General features: G+C 42.0%; 1 protein-coding gene across 2 annotated transcripts in view; it reads left to right on the top strand.

Annotated features, from left to right (window-relative positions):
* Positions 1–18,906, top strand: part of PRMT8 (protein arginine methyltransferase 8) — an 88,928-nt gene that overhangs the window by 28,876 nt on the left and 41,146 nt on the right. For both annotated transcript variants that reach the window (XM_067531022.1, XM_067531023.1), the window contains exons 2-3: positions 14,865–15,050; positions 18,191–18,346. In XM_067531022.1, the coding sequence (XP_067387123.1) occupies positions 14,865–15,050; positions 18,191–18,346 (342 nt within the window). The remainder of the gene's footprint in view (positions 1–14,864; positions 15,051–18,190; positions 18,347–18,906) is intronic.

Below are 18,906 nucleotides of genomic sequence, written 5' to 3'. Positions count from 1 at the left end.
GGCCAGATGGGACATTAAAAAGTCAATATCAGTGCAAGTAATATACATTTAACACTAACAATTGTCTGTACCAGATTTAGAGGTGACTCTGCAGTGAATGCCTGGGAATGCAATTGATACGGTTTATTTTTAGACTCCCTGAGACCGTGACCAACATTTTAAAAATCAGCTGGAACACCTGATGCATTTTAATAAAGCAAAGACATTCTCCCCCTTGTGCTAGTCTCTGAAACACAAATCAGAACTAAAATGATGCTAAACTTGGAAATGCTCTTTATTTCCCAGAGGCTGTAGCCTAGATTCATGAGGAAAACTGGGCTATCATCTTCCTACTTTCTCACTTTCTAAGGACAGGCAAAAATAGATGAATAAAATACCCCAATCTAACTCAAACCTCTACTCTCAACTCCAGCCAAGATGAACTCTAACTGACTGTCGGCGGTCCAGGCCATTTCCCCCCTAACATTTTTGCCTTGATTACTTCTGCATTACCTGATTTGGATGGACTGCCATGAGACAGGCCATTCTAGGATTTCTGGTCCTGTCAAACCCCGTTAGCCCAGATAACTCAGGGGGGGAGTCTATTTATGTGAATTGCAAAGCATGGTTTGCCTGGTTATTCACTGTAGCCTCCTCACGCTTTGGGGAAGGGAACGAAGGAGAATGGAGGTTGTTCCCTGGATGATTGATCAATTTATCTAGATAATTAGATGACCCTCATCACTGTAATCCTTCAGCTTCTCACAAATGAATGACAAAGAATGGTAATCACACCAAACTCTTGCCCTCTGTTGCCTGAAGGAGAAGCTTGAAAGTTGGGAGATATCTGTTCGGCACTGATTTTCGTTGCTGTTGGTTTTTTGCAGAAGGGTTGCTTTCAGAGCAGAGCAGCCTTAAGAAGGGGACAGCATGGCCAGAATGGAAGAGGACACGAAGAGCAAGCCTGTCATGTTGCAAATTACCGTAACCCTGCCTGAGACCCATAGGCACAACCTGCTGCAGCCTCTGCCACTTGCAGAAAGGGTGTATGGGGGGTTGTGCAAGTAATGTTAATAGCGTCTTAGCGTAAAAATAGAGAGTGCTGCCAGGCCCTCTCTCTTTAACCAAGGCAGGCAGTGCTTCGCTCCAGCTGCCATATGCATCTCTAGACACAAGGCATTTCCTCAGGAAAGCCACAAGGTGGGCTCCCTTTTGTGTTCTGGTACAGTGAAAATGCCAGTCCAGCTTTCGAGTGAGCGTGCCAGCCCCGGTGACCATTTGCTAATTGCAAATGGCTAATGCTAATTGCCAGGCTATCCAGCAACCAGGCAGCTAGCTCCCATCTACCAAATATCCCCACCAAGCCAGGTTTATTTACAGGTCTGTGGTTTGTTATCATGACTGTGTCTGTCAAAACCTCTGCCTCCCCATTCCCCCCCCCCCCACTCTTTTATAGACAGGAGGCTACACGCTGCTCAGAGGGTTTGGTGGTGTTCCCAGATCAGGAAAACCCATGTACACTGATTGACACAGCATTCATTCCTGATCAAACTGGAGCAGTGGAACAATGCATCATAATATCCAGCACTACACAAATGCAACTGGACTCCTTCACAGCTTTTATAATGCACATTCATTTCATTCTCTTTCTCTCTGTATTCAGATCTCTGCAGCATGTGACAGGGATCATCAGAAAGTAACAAATCCATATGCTGCATATTATGTATCAATAGAAGAGAGCGAGAGAGAGGCAGCGGGAGTGTCAGAGATAATTTCAGGACTACTGACTCCAACAACTCAGGCTTCTGCTACTTAAGTTTAAGAATAAATTCTGTTAGCTCATAGACTTTAAGGTCAGAAGGGACCATCATGATGATCTAGTTTGACCTCCTGCACAATGCAGCCACAGAACCTCACCCACCCACTCCTGTAATTGACCCCTAACCTCTGGCTGAGTTACTGAAGTCCTCAAATCATGGTTTAAAGACTGCAAGTTACTGAGAATTCACCATTCACACTAATTTAAACCTGCAAGTGACACATGCCCCATGCTGCAGCGAAAGATGAAAATCCCCCCGTCTCAGCTAATCTGACACGCGGGACGATTCCTTCCCAAACCCAAATATGGTGATCAGTTAGATCACTTAGCATGAAGGCAAGGCTTACCAGGCAGACACCTGGGAAAGAATTCTCTGTAGTAACTGAGAGCCCTCCCTATCTAGTGTCCCATCTCCGTCCGTCGGGGTTTTTGCTACCGACAGTCACCGATGGGCCATCTGCCATTATAGGCAGTCCCATCATACCATCCCCTCTATAAACTTATCAAGCTCAGTCTTGAAGCAAGTCAGGCTTTCATGCTATCTCCTAGAGGTCAATATAATCAGAGAGCCTGCTTCCACTGAACTGAACAACGACAAAACACCATTGGAGTTCAATGGGAGTGGGATCGGGACCTTAACCAGCACATTACGTACTCCCCACAGTCAGACACAGGTCATCCCTGATGAGGTTCACTGGGCTTCAGTTCCTACAGATGGGCACCAGATTCACCACTTTCTGCTGCACAAGACAGACATGGTGGTCAGATAGGATAGAAGCCAAGGCTGGAACTGGACAAATACAAGGGGAAAAAAACATGAATATTGGGTTGAATTCAACCCACTTGGTTGGCGCTTGTTGGAAGCATCGCATAGTGGGGTGAATCCCTTTCTAGTGAGAAGGGGGATTGATATGGCCCTCCCACTTAGGGCCCAGGCCGGTTTACTGAAAGTCCAGCACTCAGGAATGCCTTTAGGATGCCCTCCCGAGGCAGCTTCCTACCACTCACTCTGTTGTCCAGGTTTTGCAGTCAGTAGCAAAAACGTAATAGAAACAGATACTAACTTTATCTTCAGTCTGCCTGGGCCCAGCAGGTAGGCTCCTCTTCTCCAAGATAGGTTTCTGCAGCATCCCTACTCAGGAGCTCCCATGGCAGGTCCTTCTCCCTGCCTTATCAGCCCCCTTTTGAGCTGTCTGGTTTCTGATTTAAACTCCACCTCCATCTGGAGCATGCTCTGCGGGTGCGGCTGAGTGGAATCATCTGGGCCCAGAGTTGCGTGGTTTATACACGCTGTCACACCACCAACTTGCTTTGTTGGTATTTGCAACTCCTTTTATTCATGAGCATTCAGCTGAGGATGTTTGTGTTTGGAAGAACATTCACTGAAAGCAAAGGGGAGACAAATATATTTGTGCAAATATTTATACTGGAAGTACTGGCAGGACCATTTTGAAATCTCTTTGATTTCCCTGATAGAAATGGCCATTCCCAACAAGTGATCCAACTACTCCAGTAGCCTGTCTCTGATAGTGGCCAAAAACAGATGTTTCAGAGGAAGATTAATTCACTATTTTGCTATTGGAAGAGCCTCCAGCAAAAAGGAGTGTTTCTGTTGGGTCTGCCCCTACATTCTCAGGTACACCAATAACCGCATAATTCACAGAGGAATTTTACAAATGATAGTTTGTTGGCTGCCATGTTGAGAAACATTTTCCCATGGAGGCAGAGGGTGTCCACCAATCACCTAGTATTTCTTATTTCTTATCTCCTGTCCAAAGTGGTCCTTCTGCAGTTTTAACAGAGTTACTGTTGCCATATCTGTCAAAGACCTGGATTATAGAATTAGCTTTGTCAAATCCTTTTGGTACCTGCGTCAAGTACTTAGCAGCCAGTTCACTGAATATGTGGAATTTATCTCCAGCTATCATTTGTATAACAGCCAGGACATCTCTGATGTCCACTGTGATTTCTTAGTTGCATAGTCTTAGCTCATGGATTCTTTCAGTTTGAGCTTTTAGCTGATGCCCTAATTCAGCTTTGTCTGTTCTTCTCATTGTTTCAGCATGGAAGAGGAACATAAGCGCTATGTTTTTGGGTGAAAAAGAATAGTTGGCATTGAAACATCATCTCTGCATTTTGCTAAGGGCCGGGCTCTGCAGAAAACAATTTCTGGACTTATATCTTCTGTGATTGTCCCTCCTTTGCCAGACTTAAATTGGGTCTTCTTGGCCATGTCAGCAAATGTTTCGATGCCAGATTTCTTGATTGGGCTGTGTCCCATCACTATCAAGTGCACCTCTTGCAAATCTCTCAATTCGGTCTTCCCTATTTTCAATAGCGACTCTTGCATATCTGATGCTTATATGTTGATAAGCACCTCTTGATATGATCCATGGTCAAATGGCTTTGTGATATTGTTGATGACATGATTGGTAAGAACGGTAACATACTCTTCATCCATTTACAACACAGAGGCAAGGACTTATTTATGCACTGTGCTCACTACTTCTTGTTAGGCCACTTCTTTCTCTCATAAATTTTACATAGTCATAACAGTGTTCTCTCTAACACTAAATACTGAACTGTGCATAAGTGTCACTGAATTAAAAAGCTGGTTTCTAGAATATTTCAAAGACTGGGACTGCATAATTAGACAATTACAAATTAAACCTCCTGCCAAGCAGACTCGATGCTACGTTGCATGTACAAAACCTTACAAATGGAGAATCATTACATTAGGAATTCATGTAAATTTATATCTACCCACTATACAGTACAAACTATGGACACCCAATCTACTGCTACTGGTGTACAACCTTAAATGTGAGACTGATGTGGTCAGCAAAGTTCAACTAAAAATATTGAAAACTATTATAATTGCTTGTGAGATATTTTGACAATTAAGAATATGCAATGTGAAACATTTCATGTTAGTGTCTTACAAAATGTTGAAACTGACTATTTTTGCCATGTGCTAAACAGCTCCATCATTTCTGGAAGAAAAAAAATACTTGCCCATGAAAAACCAATCAAAATCTTTTAATACATTGTTGTTTGGTAGCTTTGACCAATAAACTCCACATTAAGGTGCTGAAATTAACATAAACAGTAAGAGCTGTAAGCATACTCATGTTGCAGTGCTTCTGGAATCGTGCAAAAAAAACGACACTCTTTCATTTTGTTCATTGTTTCACCTCCCTGACAAGCTTACAGCACCACTTGACAGCTTCACATCATACCTCTGCTAAATGTACATAAAAAAGGCTTTCAAATGATATATGATGTGGGTATATGTAGAGTGGGTACAGTGAACTCCAACAGTATGGTCCTTTTTGGAGAATTGCCGCACATCTATAATGTTACATCATCTCATTTGCACTCACCTCCTACTAGTTATTTCATACCTATTCTTAGAATCACCTGCTGTTCACTTCTGAGTGTTGCATCCAGATGCTCTCATAATAATAATTAGGAAAGTGTAATTTCCAAGGAGAGGCTGTTTATGTCCTCTCCATTCCTTCTGCAAATGTGTAGGGATTGGACACAGTCTGACCTGTGGTCTCCACAAAGACCAGGTTTCCTTGATCATTCTTCTTCTGGTGGTATTGATCATAAGACTTGAGGAAAAATCACTGGATCTTGATCTGGACAGTTTTGGAAAGCAGCTTTTATGCTAGTTCTGTCTCTAGTTCCTGCGTAGTAAAGGTGGAATGTACATGTCTTGACAGTGTAGGACCTACAAATCTTGCACTATAGTAGGCACTGCCCATCCCTTCTCAAAGGCTAATTTTAGTCCCCCTTAAATCCCAGTATGTCGGCCATGCCCTTATCAGATTGAAATGTGTATGCATCTTTTGCTTTGACTTGTCTGGGATTGTGCCACATAGGATGGAATTGAGGTTCCCAGCTCTCCTCCCAGTCTCAGCTGTGCTGGGCCTGGGCCATACTTAGTGGCATTTATATTCTAGAACTGAGTAAAGTTAAGAATGGATCCTCTTGTTTCAGAGCATACTTCACAGTATGCATAGATCTCTCAGCCTCACCCTTAGCTTGGGGATAATGTGAAATGGTTGCAATGCAGTCAAAGTTACAGTTGTGCATAAAGCACAAAAAGCATGACTGCTTTTTGAGAACGTGTGGATCTTTGTCCATGACCAGGTCGTCTGACGTTGCACAAACAGTTGGGCACTCAAGCTAGTAAGGTCAGGTAAATGTGTGACTGAAATGTCTGGTTAAGTAGCAAGCTACCTCCAAGGACTTGTAATTCACAGCTGTGTATTCCCACTATTCTACTGGGTCTGTCTGACCCCTGAGAAATTGTTAACATTGCCTCAGACTGGGTAGATCTGCATTTTTCAAAAAACTTACATAAGCTTATGGGGCCAGATCTCAACTGGTGTAAACCGGAAGATTTAGTGGTTTTACAGATAAGGATCAGACCCTTTCGTCCTAGTTTTGAGAATACAAAAAATCAGGGCACAAATGAAACACAATACAAAAAATCCAACAGAGAAAAGACAAGAAACACTTGAGCCAAGACTTTTAAGGCTCCATTTTTTTAAAAAAAAATCTTTGCCCAAAAATTTGCCTGAATTTAAATCATCCTGTCCAAGGAATGTTGTCTGTCTGTCTAGATTAGATTACCAGTCTATAATTTATTTAGATTTTCATACCACACATTACTGTAGTACCTGAGCACTTCACATACTGAAATAAATCCATGACACAAAAATTCCATTTGTATACAGACAATGGTTTAGATAGTCTGCTAAAGCTGAGGAACAACCAACATAATTCAGGAGGGATTTGAACTCCCCTAAGCCTGGAAACACTCTCCTCCCCACAGCACATAAATTAGGAAAGCGAAAGGTTGCCCTAACTTGTGCCATCTGCTAATGAGGCTGTGAAATATTCGGGGAGATTAGAAAGGCTATAAAAATAAAAAACTCAATAATAATGGGGGATTTAAACTATCCATATACTGACTAGGTACATATCACCTCAGGACAGGATGCAGAGATAAAGTTTATTGACACCTTAAATTACTGCTTCTTGGAGCAGCTAATCCTGAAACCCACAAGAGGAGAGGCAATTCTTGATTTAGTCTTAGTGGAGCACAAGATCTGGTCCAAAAGGCAAATATAGCTGAACTGCTCGGTAATAGTGACTATAACATAATACAATTTAACATCCCTGGTGGGGAGGGGGACACCAAAGCAGCCCATAATGGTAGCATTTAGTTTCAGAAAGGGGAACTTCACAAAAATGAGGAAGTTAGTTAAACAGAAATTAAAAGTTCAGTACCAAAATGAAATCCCTGCAAGCTTCATGGAAGACACTATGATAGAAGTTCAATTTAAATGTATATCCCAAATTAAAAAACATAGTAAGAGGACCAAAAAAGTGCCACCGGAGCTAAACAACAAAGTAAAAGAAGCTGTTAGAGGCAAAAAGTTATACTTTAAAAAGTGGAAATTAAATTCTATTGAGGAGGATAGAAAGGAGCATAAACTCTGGCAAATGGAGTGTAAAAATATAATTAAGAAGTCCAAAAAAGAATTTGAAGTACAGCTAGCCAAAGACTCAAAAAGTCACAGCAAAATTTTTTTAACGTACATACAGCAGGAAGCCTGCTAAACAACAAGTGGGGCCACTGGACGATCGAGATGCTAAAGGAGCACTCAAGGAAGATAAAGTTATTGTGGAGTAACTAAATGAAGTCTTTGCATCCGTCTTCATGGCTGAGGATGTGAAGGAGATTCCCAAACCTGAGCCATTCTTTTTAGGTGATGAATCTGAGGAACTGTTGCAGATTGAGGTGTCATTAGAGGAGGTTTTGGAACAAATTGATAAGTTAACTAGTAATCAGAAACCAGGATCAGATGATATCCACCCAAGAGTTCTGAAGGAACTCAAATGTGAACTTGCAGAACTACCAACTGGGGCATGTAAACTATCATTTAAATCAGTTTCTGTAACAGATGACTGGAGGATAGTTAATGTGACACTGATCTTTAAAAAAAGCTCCAGAGGAGATCCTGGCAATTACAGGCCAGTAAGCCTAACTTCAGTACAAGGCAAATTGGTTGAAACTATAGTAAAGAACAGAATTATCACACACATAGATGAATACGATTTGCATGAATACAAAGAATCAACATGGTTTTCGTAAAGTGAAATCCTGCCGTACCAATCTACTAACATTCTCTGAGGGGGTCAACAAGCATGTGGACAAGGATGATCCAGTAGATATAAGGTACTTAGATTTTCAGAAAGTCTTTGACAAGGTCCCTCACCAAAGGCTCTTAAAGTATGCATTCATGGGATAAGAGGGGAGGTCCTCTTCTGGATCTATAACTGGTTAAAAGGTAGGAAAGAAAGGGTAGGAATAAATGGTCAGTTTTCAGAATGGAGAGAAGTAAATAGTGGTGTCTCCCAGGGGTCTGTACTAGGACCAGTACTGATCAACATATTCATAAATGATCTGGAAAGAAGGGGTAAACAGAGAGGTGGCAAAATTTGCAGACAATACAAAACTACTCAAGATGGTTAAGTCCAAAGTAGACTGTGAAGAGTTACAAAGGGATCTCACAAAACTGGGTGACTGTGCAACAAAATGGCAGATGAAATTCAATGTTGATAAATGCAAAGAAATGCACATTGGAAAACATAATTCCGCATACACGTATAAAATAATGGGGTCTAAATTAGCTGTTACCACTCAAGAAAGAGATCTTGGAGTCACCATGGATAGTTCTCTGAAAACATCCACTCAATATGCAGTGGCAGTCAAAAAAGCTAACAGAATATTGGGACTCATTAGGAAAGGGGTAGATAATAAGACAGAAAATATCATATTGCCTCTTTATAAATCCATGGTACGCCCACTTCTTGAATGCTCTGTGCAGATCTGGTTACCCATCTCAAAAAAGATATATAGGAATTGGAAAAGGTACAGAAAAGGGCACCAAAAATGATTTAGGGTATGGAACAGCTTCCATATGGTGCAAGATTAATAAGACTGGGACTTTTCAGTTTGAAAAAGAGATGACTAAGCGGGGATATGATAGACTTCTATTAAATCCTAACTGGTATGGAGAAAGCAAATAAAGAAGTGTTATTTACTCCTTTTCATAACACAAAAACTAGGGGTTACCAAATGAATTTAATAGGCAGCAGGTTTAAAATGAACAAAAGAAAGTATTTCTTCACACAACACACAGTCATCCTTGGAACTTTTTGCCAGAGGATGTTGTGAAGGCCAAGACTATAATGGGGTTCAAAAAAGAACTAGATAAGTTCATGGAGGATAGGTCCATCAATGGCTGTTAGCCTAGATAGGCAGGGAGTTTGCCAGAGACTGGGAATGGCCGACGGGATGGATCACTTGATGGTTCTATTCATTCCCTCTGAAGCACCTGGCATTGGCCACTATCGGAAGACAGGATACTGGGCTAGATGGACCATTGGTCTGACCCAGTATAGCCAGTCTTATGTTCTTATGAGGCCCCAAAAGGCCAATATGGGAGCCAATGTTCACCAGGATGGAAGGATGCCTCAGCTTTGCCATCCATCCCTGGCCCCACCCCTCTTTTTCCCATTGCAGGGAGGAGCTGCAGTACAGGATCTGCTATGGTGACTGTGGGCCAAGTCAAGTGATAATCCCCACCATGTTGGGGTGATCCTTCTGGAGTTGCTTTGTTCCAGTGGTCCTGACACCGGAGAGAATCTGGCTCATTGAAATTTAGAACTCACAAAAATATTTGGCACAGAATTTTGAAGGGTCTGAATTTATAAAAATCAAACCCTAACTCAATTAGCAGGTTGGTTCTCTCTTAATGATGGGGTAGGATTTTTGGAATATAAAATATCACTAGCCTACTCAGTTATCCACTAAAATATATTACTTATATTCATAAATAACACGGAGTTCGACAGGGAAGATTATTGCAATTTGAGCATCAATTTTATCAGTCTTCTCTTCAAGATTTGAATCTTAATCTTTAAGACCCTGTCTCCATGGTAATGTCAAGGAATAGAAAGACTTGCATAACCTTGAAAATTAATTTTCTTTTTCTTGACACACCTCAATTTCCTTCGCAATCTCTTAGAAATGGGAAATGGGATTAGAACAGTTTTGCATGTTTCCCCTTCCCCAACTCCTTCTTGCCAAACTGCAGAGTCAGGTGAAAAAGCGGAGATTTCCAAAGATGCCTCAGGTCTTTGGATGCCCAAGTCTTATTCAAATTAATGAATTGAAATTAATAGGAATTGGGCAGCCACATCCTATAGGTGGCTTTGAAAAATCTCAGCCAAAGCCTTTTGTGTACTCAGTAAGGCCCCACACATACAACAAGAGCTAACATGGAGCCGTAGGCCCATAAGGAATTCCACTAGCTTCAAAGGGACTCTGCAGGCTCAATGCTACTGGAGACCACTGAAGGAACAGGCGTGTCAGTTTCATAAAGTTTAAGGCCAGAAGGGACTATAGATCATCTAAACTGACCTACTGCATATCGGGCCATTAAGTTTCACCCCGTAACCCCTGTGAAGGGGTTGATTCCCTGCTAGCCCCTTCTTACGGCCAGGCATGGCATGGCAGCTCTCTTCCCATCCGGTACAATCTGCCAACTGATACTTTGGGCCTGCAGATATCTGCCTCTTCCTATGACTTGGCTCTCCAGCCAGGTCACTTTAAAGTCTTGCCCCTTCTGGGATAGTCAACTAACAAAAATAAGGAGAATTGACATAAATACACTGAATTCACAGGTAAAAGTGGGGAATGGTTCCTTCTCAAGGTGCATCAGTATCGGGTCGTCTCTTTCCTCAGGAAGGGGCCATCAGGCTGCTGTTAGTTGGGGAACTCCTGCCTTTGGTCATCACTCTCTTCAGGTGCTGAGCACTGAAGGTCTGCTTGCCTTCCTGGTCAACCATCAATTAGAAGGTGCTCTTCCTCTTAAGCTCCTTCCTCCAAGACTAAGGGCTGGTCTACACTACACAGGAAGGTCGTCATAAGGCAGCTTATGTTGACCTAATTATGTCAGTGTACACAGGTAGTGTAATTATGTCTGTGTCTACACTACAGCCTTCCTTTCACCCAGTTAAGTGCCCTACTACACTGACATGATAACTCCACCTCCGTGAGAGGTGTAAGGTTTATGTCGGCAAAGTTAGGACAATGCACTATTTGTGTAGACACTGTATCCCTTTCACCAGCTGTTGACTGTCTTGTCAATTTCATGGCAAGAAAGCCGGGCAGTTAGAGTCCAACTACCCCCGCTCCTCTGGAGAGGTAGTCAGTTGGACCCAGCTCCAGGCTGGGAGCCAGAATGTGAAGCCCAGGCAGCTTCGGACCCCTGCTCCCCAGCTGGCGGAGATCAACCTGTTGTGTGCTACAGACAGAGACCAAAGGAGACCAAAGTGCTGCCAATGCCCATGCCCATGCCAATGCAATGGTTAGGAATTGATTAGGTGAGATACGCCCAACTGATCCTACCAGAAGATCCACACCCCATGCTGCAGAGGGAAGTTAAAAAAAAAACAAGTCAACAGTCACTGCCAATCTCACCTGGGGGAAATTCCTTCCCAACTCCAAATCTGCAGACCAGTATGACCCTGAGCATAAGTATTAGGTTCAGTATATCTCACCTAGTATTTTCTTCAGTAATATTGCCAAAGAAGGGACAGGACTAACTTGTTTCATGCCTTTTTTTAAACTTAAACCCCAAACATTGGAAAGCATGGTTGTAGGTCATTTTCAAGTGTCTTCAAACAGCTGTGTCCTCAGCAGATGAGTTGCTGGGCACAGTGATGGATGACTCACAGGGCAGCTGATTACCATCTTTTGGATGTCAAGAGGTCTTTGCATTCATCACTGTTCTGGAGCAACATGCCACTGGCTTCAGTAGACCATAAAGACCTTGCAGTAATAGTCTCCCTAATTCATAATCAGTGGCATCCATACTTGTAATGGTTGGTCTTACTGACGTTATGGGAAGTTGATGCTTCAGATCGGAGCTGTTTGACTCTGTAGAATGCCTGCTCTGGTGGTTGCTTCCAGTCCACATGCTTGCCCTTTTCAGGAGTTATTCAAAGGATGTATTGTTTTTGACAGGTTAGGTATAAACCTGTCAAGCTAGTAAATCAAACCTAGGCTGCTTTTCAGTTCTGGAATAGATTCAGGAAGCTGCCTTTCCTTAATGGCTCTGCTCTGCAGTTTGGCTTTCACCTGGAGCATTTATAACTTGTCCAAAGAAGTCAAGCTGTTTCTGGTTCAGCAAGCACTTATCTTCGCTGAGCTTCAGACGTGCAGACTGTATTGTTTCCAATACAATAGATATTCTTTCATTATATTCCTCTTCCTTTTTTTTCTAGTGTTCTGACAGTGTTCACTGGCTTTCCTATGGTATTCATTGTCACAGCACCTCAGTGCCCCACATATATCATTGAATTTGTTTTCATCACACCCTATGAGGTAGGGAATTATGATCATCCCCTTTTTACAAACAGGGAACTGAGGCACAGAGAAATTAGTGGACCTGACGAAAATCACTCACGGTGTCTGTGGCAGACTTGGGAACAGAACAGAGGTCTCCTGAGTTCCAGTCAAACACCATTCCTCTGCTCCGACCCATAGCCATGTACAATCTCATCTACAGAAGTGATTACAGTGCCTATTCCAGGTGCTTCAATGCCTACATCATTTTTATTTGGAAGATCTCAGGTGCACTAGGAATGCCAAGTCCCAATTTTCAGAGATAATGCTGACTCCAGAGCCTGCTAACAGTTATTAAACTGGCACTGTCTCGATGTACAGGCCTCTGCCAAAAACCAACTGCAGCATCTAGAGGAAAAATATAGTAGCTGCTCTGCGAGAGCTCCCCACTAGCTGACAATGTCCATTTCCTTTGCAAAGAGGGGAGCCGGCTGGTGTAAGACCAGCTCCCTCAGTTGAGAATGTTGAGGTTCCCTCCCTTCTCTGGACACATTATAGAAAAAGTTTGTGGTTAACAAACCTTGACCTCTTACCCTAATATATACAAACCCTCAGTGACCTGCCTCAGCTTACGTGGGAGGGAGATTTGAGAATTAAACCTAGATCTCCAGAGAGCTACACCTGTGCTTTAATCATAAGACCATCCTGGCTCCCTATAGATAAGCATCTCTATTGGACAGCCAGTTAGACATGAATTTACACTATGACTGTAAAAAAGGCCAGCGTCCCTTTGGGCTTCACTTTGTCATTGGACAAAAGGGTGCTAGATCCTCTCTCCTGTACCATATGCGGCTTTCGTGCAACTAGCCATAGAATATTGCACTGAGCATCTCACTACCTCAAAGACAGTGACAAAGTGGAGAGATTGCAAAGAATAGCTAGAAAATAACCTTTGGGCTGGATAACTTGGTTTAGAAAGCAAAAGGGGTAGAGGGATATGATTACAGTCTGCAAGCATTTGACGGCTGCAACACCAAGGAGGGAAAGGAATTGTTTAGCGTATTATATGGTGGTTTAACTAGGAGTAATGGGATGAAATTAAGAGGAGAAAAATGTGGATAACTATTATGAAAACATTTTAATGAAATGAGATGTATCAGGTTGTGGAATAGTGTCCTTAGACAAGTGGCTGAAGCCCCATTGCTTGTCACTATTAAAACTGGACTGAACAAACTAGTAGTAATTGGGAACACTTGTGCACTGACTGGGAGATGGACTGGGTGAGCGAAGTCTTTTCCATCTCCAGCTTTTATGATGAAAGCCCTTTTAGATCTTTCAGGATGAAAGGTGTTGCAGGAATGTAAGTTATTACTATTCATTTTACACAGCTGGACCAAAGAAACCATCAAAAGAAGACATGTTTAAAATTATACATGAGCAAGGAAAAAAAGGTTGAAGTCATTTTTATATCAAAGTAAGCTAAACTAGGCTAATTGGTGCTATTCAGAGATAGTACGAGTGATTGATCTCTTGCAACACTAAACTGCAAATGATATTGCAACCCTCAGAAAAAATATCTAGCAGCGATTGCACCAAATGAAGTCATGGCTGGGGAATTAGTCAATTTAAAACCTGAGAACAAGTAGAATAAGGATGGAATATTTTAGGTGGAGGAATTTCCCTGGCTTCCTCTAGAAATAAATTAATTATGATGATCCATAAATGGTAGGGCAATTTTCACATGCCTCTGAGATTTTTCTCGTTGTTCAGAGTTTTGCTTCACTCTTGAATTAAAAATGGACGTATATTTAAGATCCCCCATCCTCCATGTCTTTTTCCAGATATAATGTTAATGCAACGTTCTGTGTTCTGTATTTTATTCATACTTCCTTTCTACTCATTGAACCTGTGAGGTGATGTGTGCCCTCAGGTCCCTATTGAAATTGTGCCGATAGAAGTGCAACTGCACAGAAAATTGGGGAGAGTGAGGGTACAGGAGTCTTACATCTATGCTGAGCATGCCATCAGCATCTGGAGAGTAAAAGCTAGGGGTAACATATCCCATAACAGTTGTTTCTTTGAATGTTGAGGTATTTTCAGATGGAGTGAGAACTCTCAGTTTCTTGTAGGATGGTCCTTTGTCTATGAGCTTGTCTGTATAGGGACCCTATTTGTTTACCATAAGTCACATATTATGAGGTAGGATAGTAAAGATTATTGCCACAGTCTTACAGAGGAAAAAGGTAAAAGAGAAGGTCCAAATCTCCACCGACTTGCACTTAGTATAGTCATTTACGTAAGTGCAAAGTTGGTGAACTTAAGAACGCACCAAAGTTCTCCACTCACACCCGTGCTAGCATTTTACACCCACTTTTCATCCTCTTTGCATTGTTGTAAATGACTATACAAGGTTCAGGGCAATGGAGAATCAGGCATAGTGCACTTAAAGAACTTTTCCAAGGTACACACAGCAAATAAATTAAAAAGCATCTCTAAATTCCATTCATTGGGCCATGCCATCTCTGTGTGGTAGCTAACTAATAATAATCCCTGGTAAAACAGAGGCAACAATGAACATGCAGAGGAATGTTCTGTGACTATTGACTGTTGCAATATTTCATATCCTTCTAGGTTTGCAGTGGCCCTTCCCAGCCTCCTCAGCCTATTGTCATTCCAAAGCCCGTTCAATCGGTCATTCATGTACCTTTGCAACCGAGCTGTCCAGGCCGAGGCAAGATGGCAAAACTCCTGAATCCAGAAGAAATGACATCCAGGGATTATTATTTTGATTCATATGCCCACTTCGGAATCCATGAGGTAAGGCTTTCTTGTCTTGATAAAAATATGGAAGGGCAACAAGTTTTCAGTGATTTCATGGTTGATTTTCCCCCCTCCTACTAGATGCACAAATTTGCCGAGGATCTGTTTCTGCAATCTATACTCACGGCAATGCTTGCTCTGATTCAGTGCTAATGATGAACTCCACCATTGTGCAGGGGCCAGTTTAAGGTCTACCTACCATTTAAATCCTCAAAATAGGGCTTCGATGGTGCATCAGACTAGTGCTGCTCTCTGCACAGTGGGGAATTTCACCTTAAGTGCGTGACACTTAGCATGATGATAAGGGTTGCAGAACTGGTCCGCCAACGTGGAAAGGACGTACAATTGAGTAAGCTAGATCTTCCTTTGCTAAAACATTTAAACAGATGCTGCATACAGTACACAGTGGGCCATATTCTCCCTTCAGACATGCATGGCAAGCTCCTATTAATTTCTACAGGAGATACAAGCATTTAGCTAAGGGCAAATTTGGTAAGGACTCCAGAGCAATCTTTGCCATTTACAAGGCACATCATGGAATCTTTAATGCCCACGCTGTGAATACAGTGATGTCATCAAAGTCCATGGCATCCTTTCAGTTGTGACTAACTAAGTTTTGTTTCCTTTCTTTTTTTGGGTTTGTGTTCTGTTGGGATTTTTCGTTGCGGGGAGTTTTTCCTGCTACTTGTGTATTTTGTTTGGCTATTGGGCCTTGTTGCTGTTTGGAATTTTCCTATTCTTAGTTACATCTTTTTTGTGCAATGTTCAGAGGCTTTCAAGCATTTTGTAGGAGATGCTGCAGTTTTTAAGAGTGATTGGAATGAGGTCAGGATGGAAGCTTGACAAATAGATTTTGGAAGGACGCTCCACACACAAAGGGCAGTATGGAAGAAGACACAGAGACAGTTGTGGGAGAAAGAGACCAAAAGGGTATTGAGGAAGGCATAACATGCTGCGAGAACAATAGACTTATACAGATGTACCTAACGGTTATATTAGAATAGCAGAAATGTTAATATTAGTGGTGGTGCATGAGACAGAAAGAGCCCAGCTTGTGTCTCAGATTACAGGGTGAATTTCAGGGGTAGTAATTAGAAAAATATTGTTATATTTGTAAATAAGTTGAGCAAGGGTCACTGAGACACCACCCTCTCCTTGCTTAATTACTCCTCCCCCTTTGAGATACACAAAGCCCCAGATATGCATAATTCACACAGAGGGGTTCTCCACAGGAATGGAGGGAGAAGTGAAACTTCAGTGCAACTGTTTCCTTCCTTCTGACAGTTGTTGGGTAGTTTAATAGCATCCTCTTCATGCAGAAATGTGGAGGATATGATCTGTTACAGAAGTTACAGAAACATATTTCAAATCTGAGTATATAAAATTAAACTGCTAAATCTATTTTCAAAACCTCCAAAAGGATTTAGACATATTCCATTCCAAATACTGACAGCTGGCAATGAAAATCCCCTGGGCAGCTTTGAAAATCTCATCGCTGAGTTCAAATTTTGCATTCATAAGATATATTTAGTCTTTGAAAATCAGGCCCTAAAAATACACAGTCAGGACACATTAAATGGTGCCATAACATTTCAGATCAGTAGCGAGGAGCAAACAAACATGGGGATTGGATCAGGCTTAACGCCCCCATAGAAGCTCCTACTTCATGCTAAGTGGAATCAGACTCCCACCTCTACCCATTTCAGGATTTTATATCAAGCCCCACTCCATGAGAAAATGTCCCCTTACACATCAACAGTTATGGATATAAACAGTCTCCTTGAAAGTAACCCACCCAGACAGACAGACAGGTAAGCAACTGGTGTATAGAAAGCTTATGCACTAGTGCTTCCATCTGCTGGGCATTGGGGCTTTCCTATATCTTGTCATTCAGCACTCATTCATCCTACTGCCTAAAATTTAGTGATGACAGCCAGAGCAAGCAAAGTTACAGCCTTTTCGACATAATAGATAACATTTCCACAAGCCCCGGTGGCTCCTTAGTGCCTAAGCCACCTTTGAAAATGGAATTTAGATGCCTAAATCACTTCAGTGTTTTTTAAAATCTTCCCCAATCTGTTTGGTTTTTGTCATACTAGCGTAAATGAGGATTAACTCCACTGATGTGACTAGAGTTACACTCATGTAAAATTGGTGCAAGAAAGGAATTGGCCCCCATCAATGGCAACTTCAGAAGGAGGAAATGAAAGACTGAAGGGAGTGATCAAGAGATAACCTCTAGATACTACACACAAACCCACTAATAACTGGACTAAGACTCTACTAGTAGTGAGGCAGTGAGGTGCAGGAAATGGGAGAGTAAAATGTGAGTCAGGAAACCTGGGTGCTATTCCTAGGTCTGAAACTCTTTGCTGTGAAACTTTGGGCAAGTCTGTTGATCTGACATGTTCACAACACGTCTACTCAACTGGGTTGCCTCCATTTTTGGGTGCTCAAGTAAGGACACCTAGGAATCCCAAGAAGGGCTCCCATAATTATGAGCAATAGAAAATTTAGTCCTAAATCTCTCTGTGCTGCAGTCCCCACCCCTAACTCGTAAAAGAGGACTGATATATCTACCCCACCTATTGGGGGAAAACCATCATCTATGTATTATTAATTCACCAATTCAAATCCAGGCAAGTAGTGACCGTCATTACCTTCTACAGTCTGTCTGGTGACCTATGTGAAACCTATTGGAGTTGGTCTAAGTCCAGTTCCTTGTGGAGGTGTCTGTATTATAAAGACTGCCACAACTACCACAAGGTTGATTCTTTCTGGCAGTCTCAGCAGAAAGCCCAAGAATTGCATGCCTGGTGGGGGGAGAAAAACTGAGGAGGTATGCATGGTTTTTGCTTCTGCCCACAGCAGTACTGTGGATTGACTATAATTTCTGGTCACCATTTTTAACTGTAAAAGACTATTTGAAGGAAATAAGAGTAGATGAATGAGAGGGTGCTGATCCTTAATGATTCATTTCTTGGTGGTTTGCATTTCCAAGTTGTCTTGATGTGTAACGAATCCTGGGTGTGTCCCAAAGCACTTGAAAAGCTCTTCAGCTGGTAAATATGTTGAATTTTAATGACACAATGACTCCTACACCATAAGTAAACATGTGATGCCTTCTTTCAACACAGGAAATGTTAAAGGATGAGGTGCGCACATTAACATATAGAAACTCCATGTATCACAATAAGCATGTTTTTAAGGATAAGATTGTATTGGATGTTGGAAGTGGCACGGGAATCCTCTCAATGTTTGCGGCCAAGGCAGGAGCCAAGAAGGTGTATGGGGTAAGAAGAATTTTTCCTAACAACTTTGTTTTTGAGAAGGAGAGAGGGGAAAAAAGTAGGTTCTCTTTTCTTTTTACATGTGTTTCCATGTCTTGTTTTGACACACAACCTTACATTTTGGACCAGATCCTCAGCTGGCATGAATGGGTGCAGCTCCATTGATTCAGTGGAGCTGTGCCCATTTGCACCAGCCAAGGATCTGGCCGATGATGTCCTTTCCAAAGAGTGAAGGGATCCCTCTTTTCACTGTTCCATCTTTCCTGGTGATTGTTATGCATGTGACCTGCACTGATCCTACTCAAAACATATTTGCAATCTCTTTTTCCTGCAATCATTAAAGGCGTTTGTTCCTCTTGAAAAAGCTGATAGGAAGGGTGCTACTTTTTCTGATGTTCTCAGGACCTAAAAAGCACCAGAATCAAATTCCTCCAATCTAGACTCCCTGTGCATTACAACCAGAGGAGCTGAAACAGAAAGCATCTCTAGGCTTCCCGTATCCATTACCCCACTTCTCAGAAAAGGCAAGGAATGATTACTTTAAATGTACTGTATGCTGGGAA

Source organism: Emydura macquarii, unplaced genomic scaffold, assembly GCF_026122565.2.
Source record: "Emydura macquarii macquarii isolate MOO-44397 ecotype Brisbane River unplaced genomic scaffold, CSIRO-AGI_Emac_v2 contig_3122, whole genome shotgun sequence".
In the NCBI taxonomy this organism is placed as follows: Eukaryota; Metazoa; Chordata; order Testudines; family Chelidae; genus Emydura; species Emydura macquarii.
The sequence above is the reverse complement of the archived record's forward strand: the minus strand, read 5'-3'. Positions and strand labels throughout refer to the sequence as shown.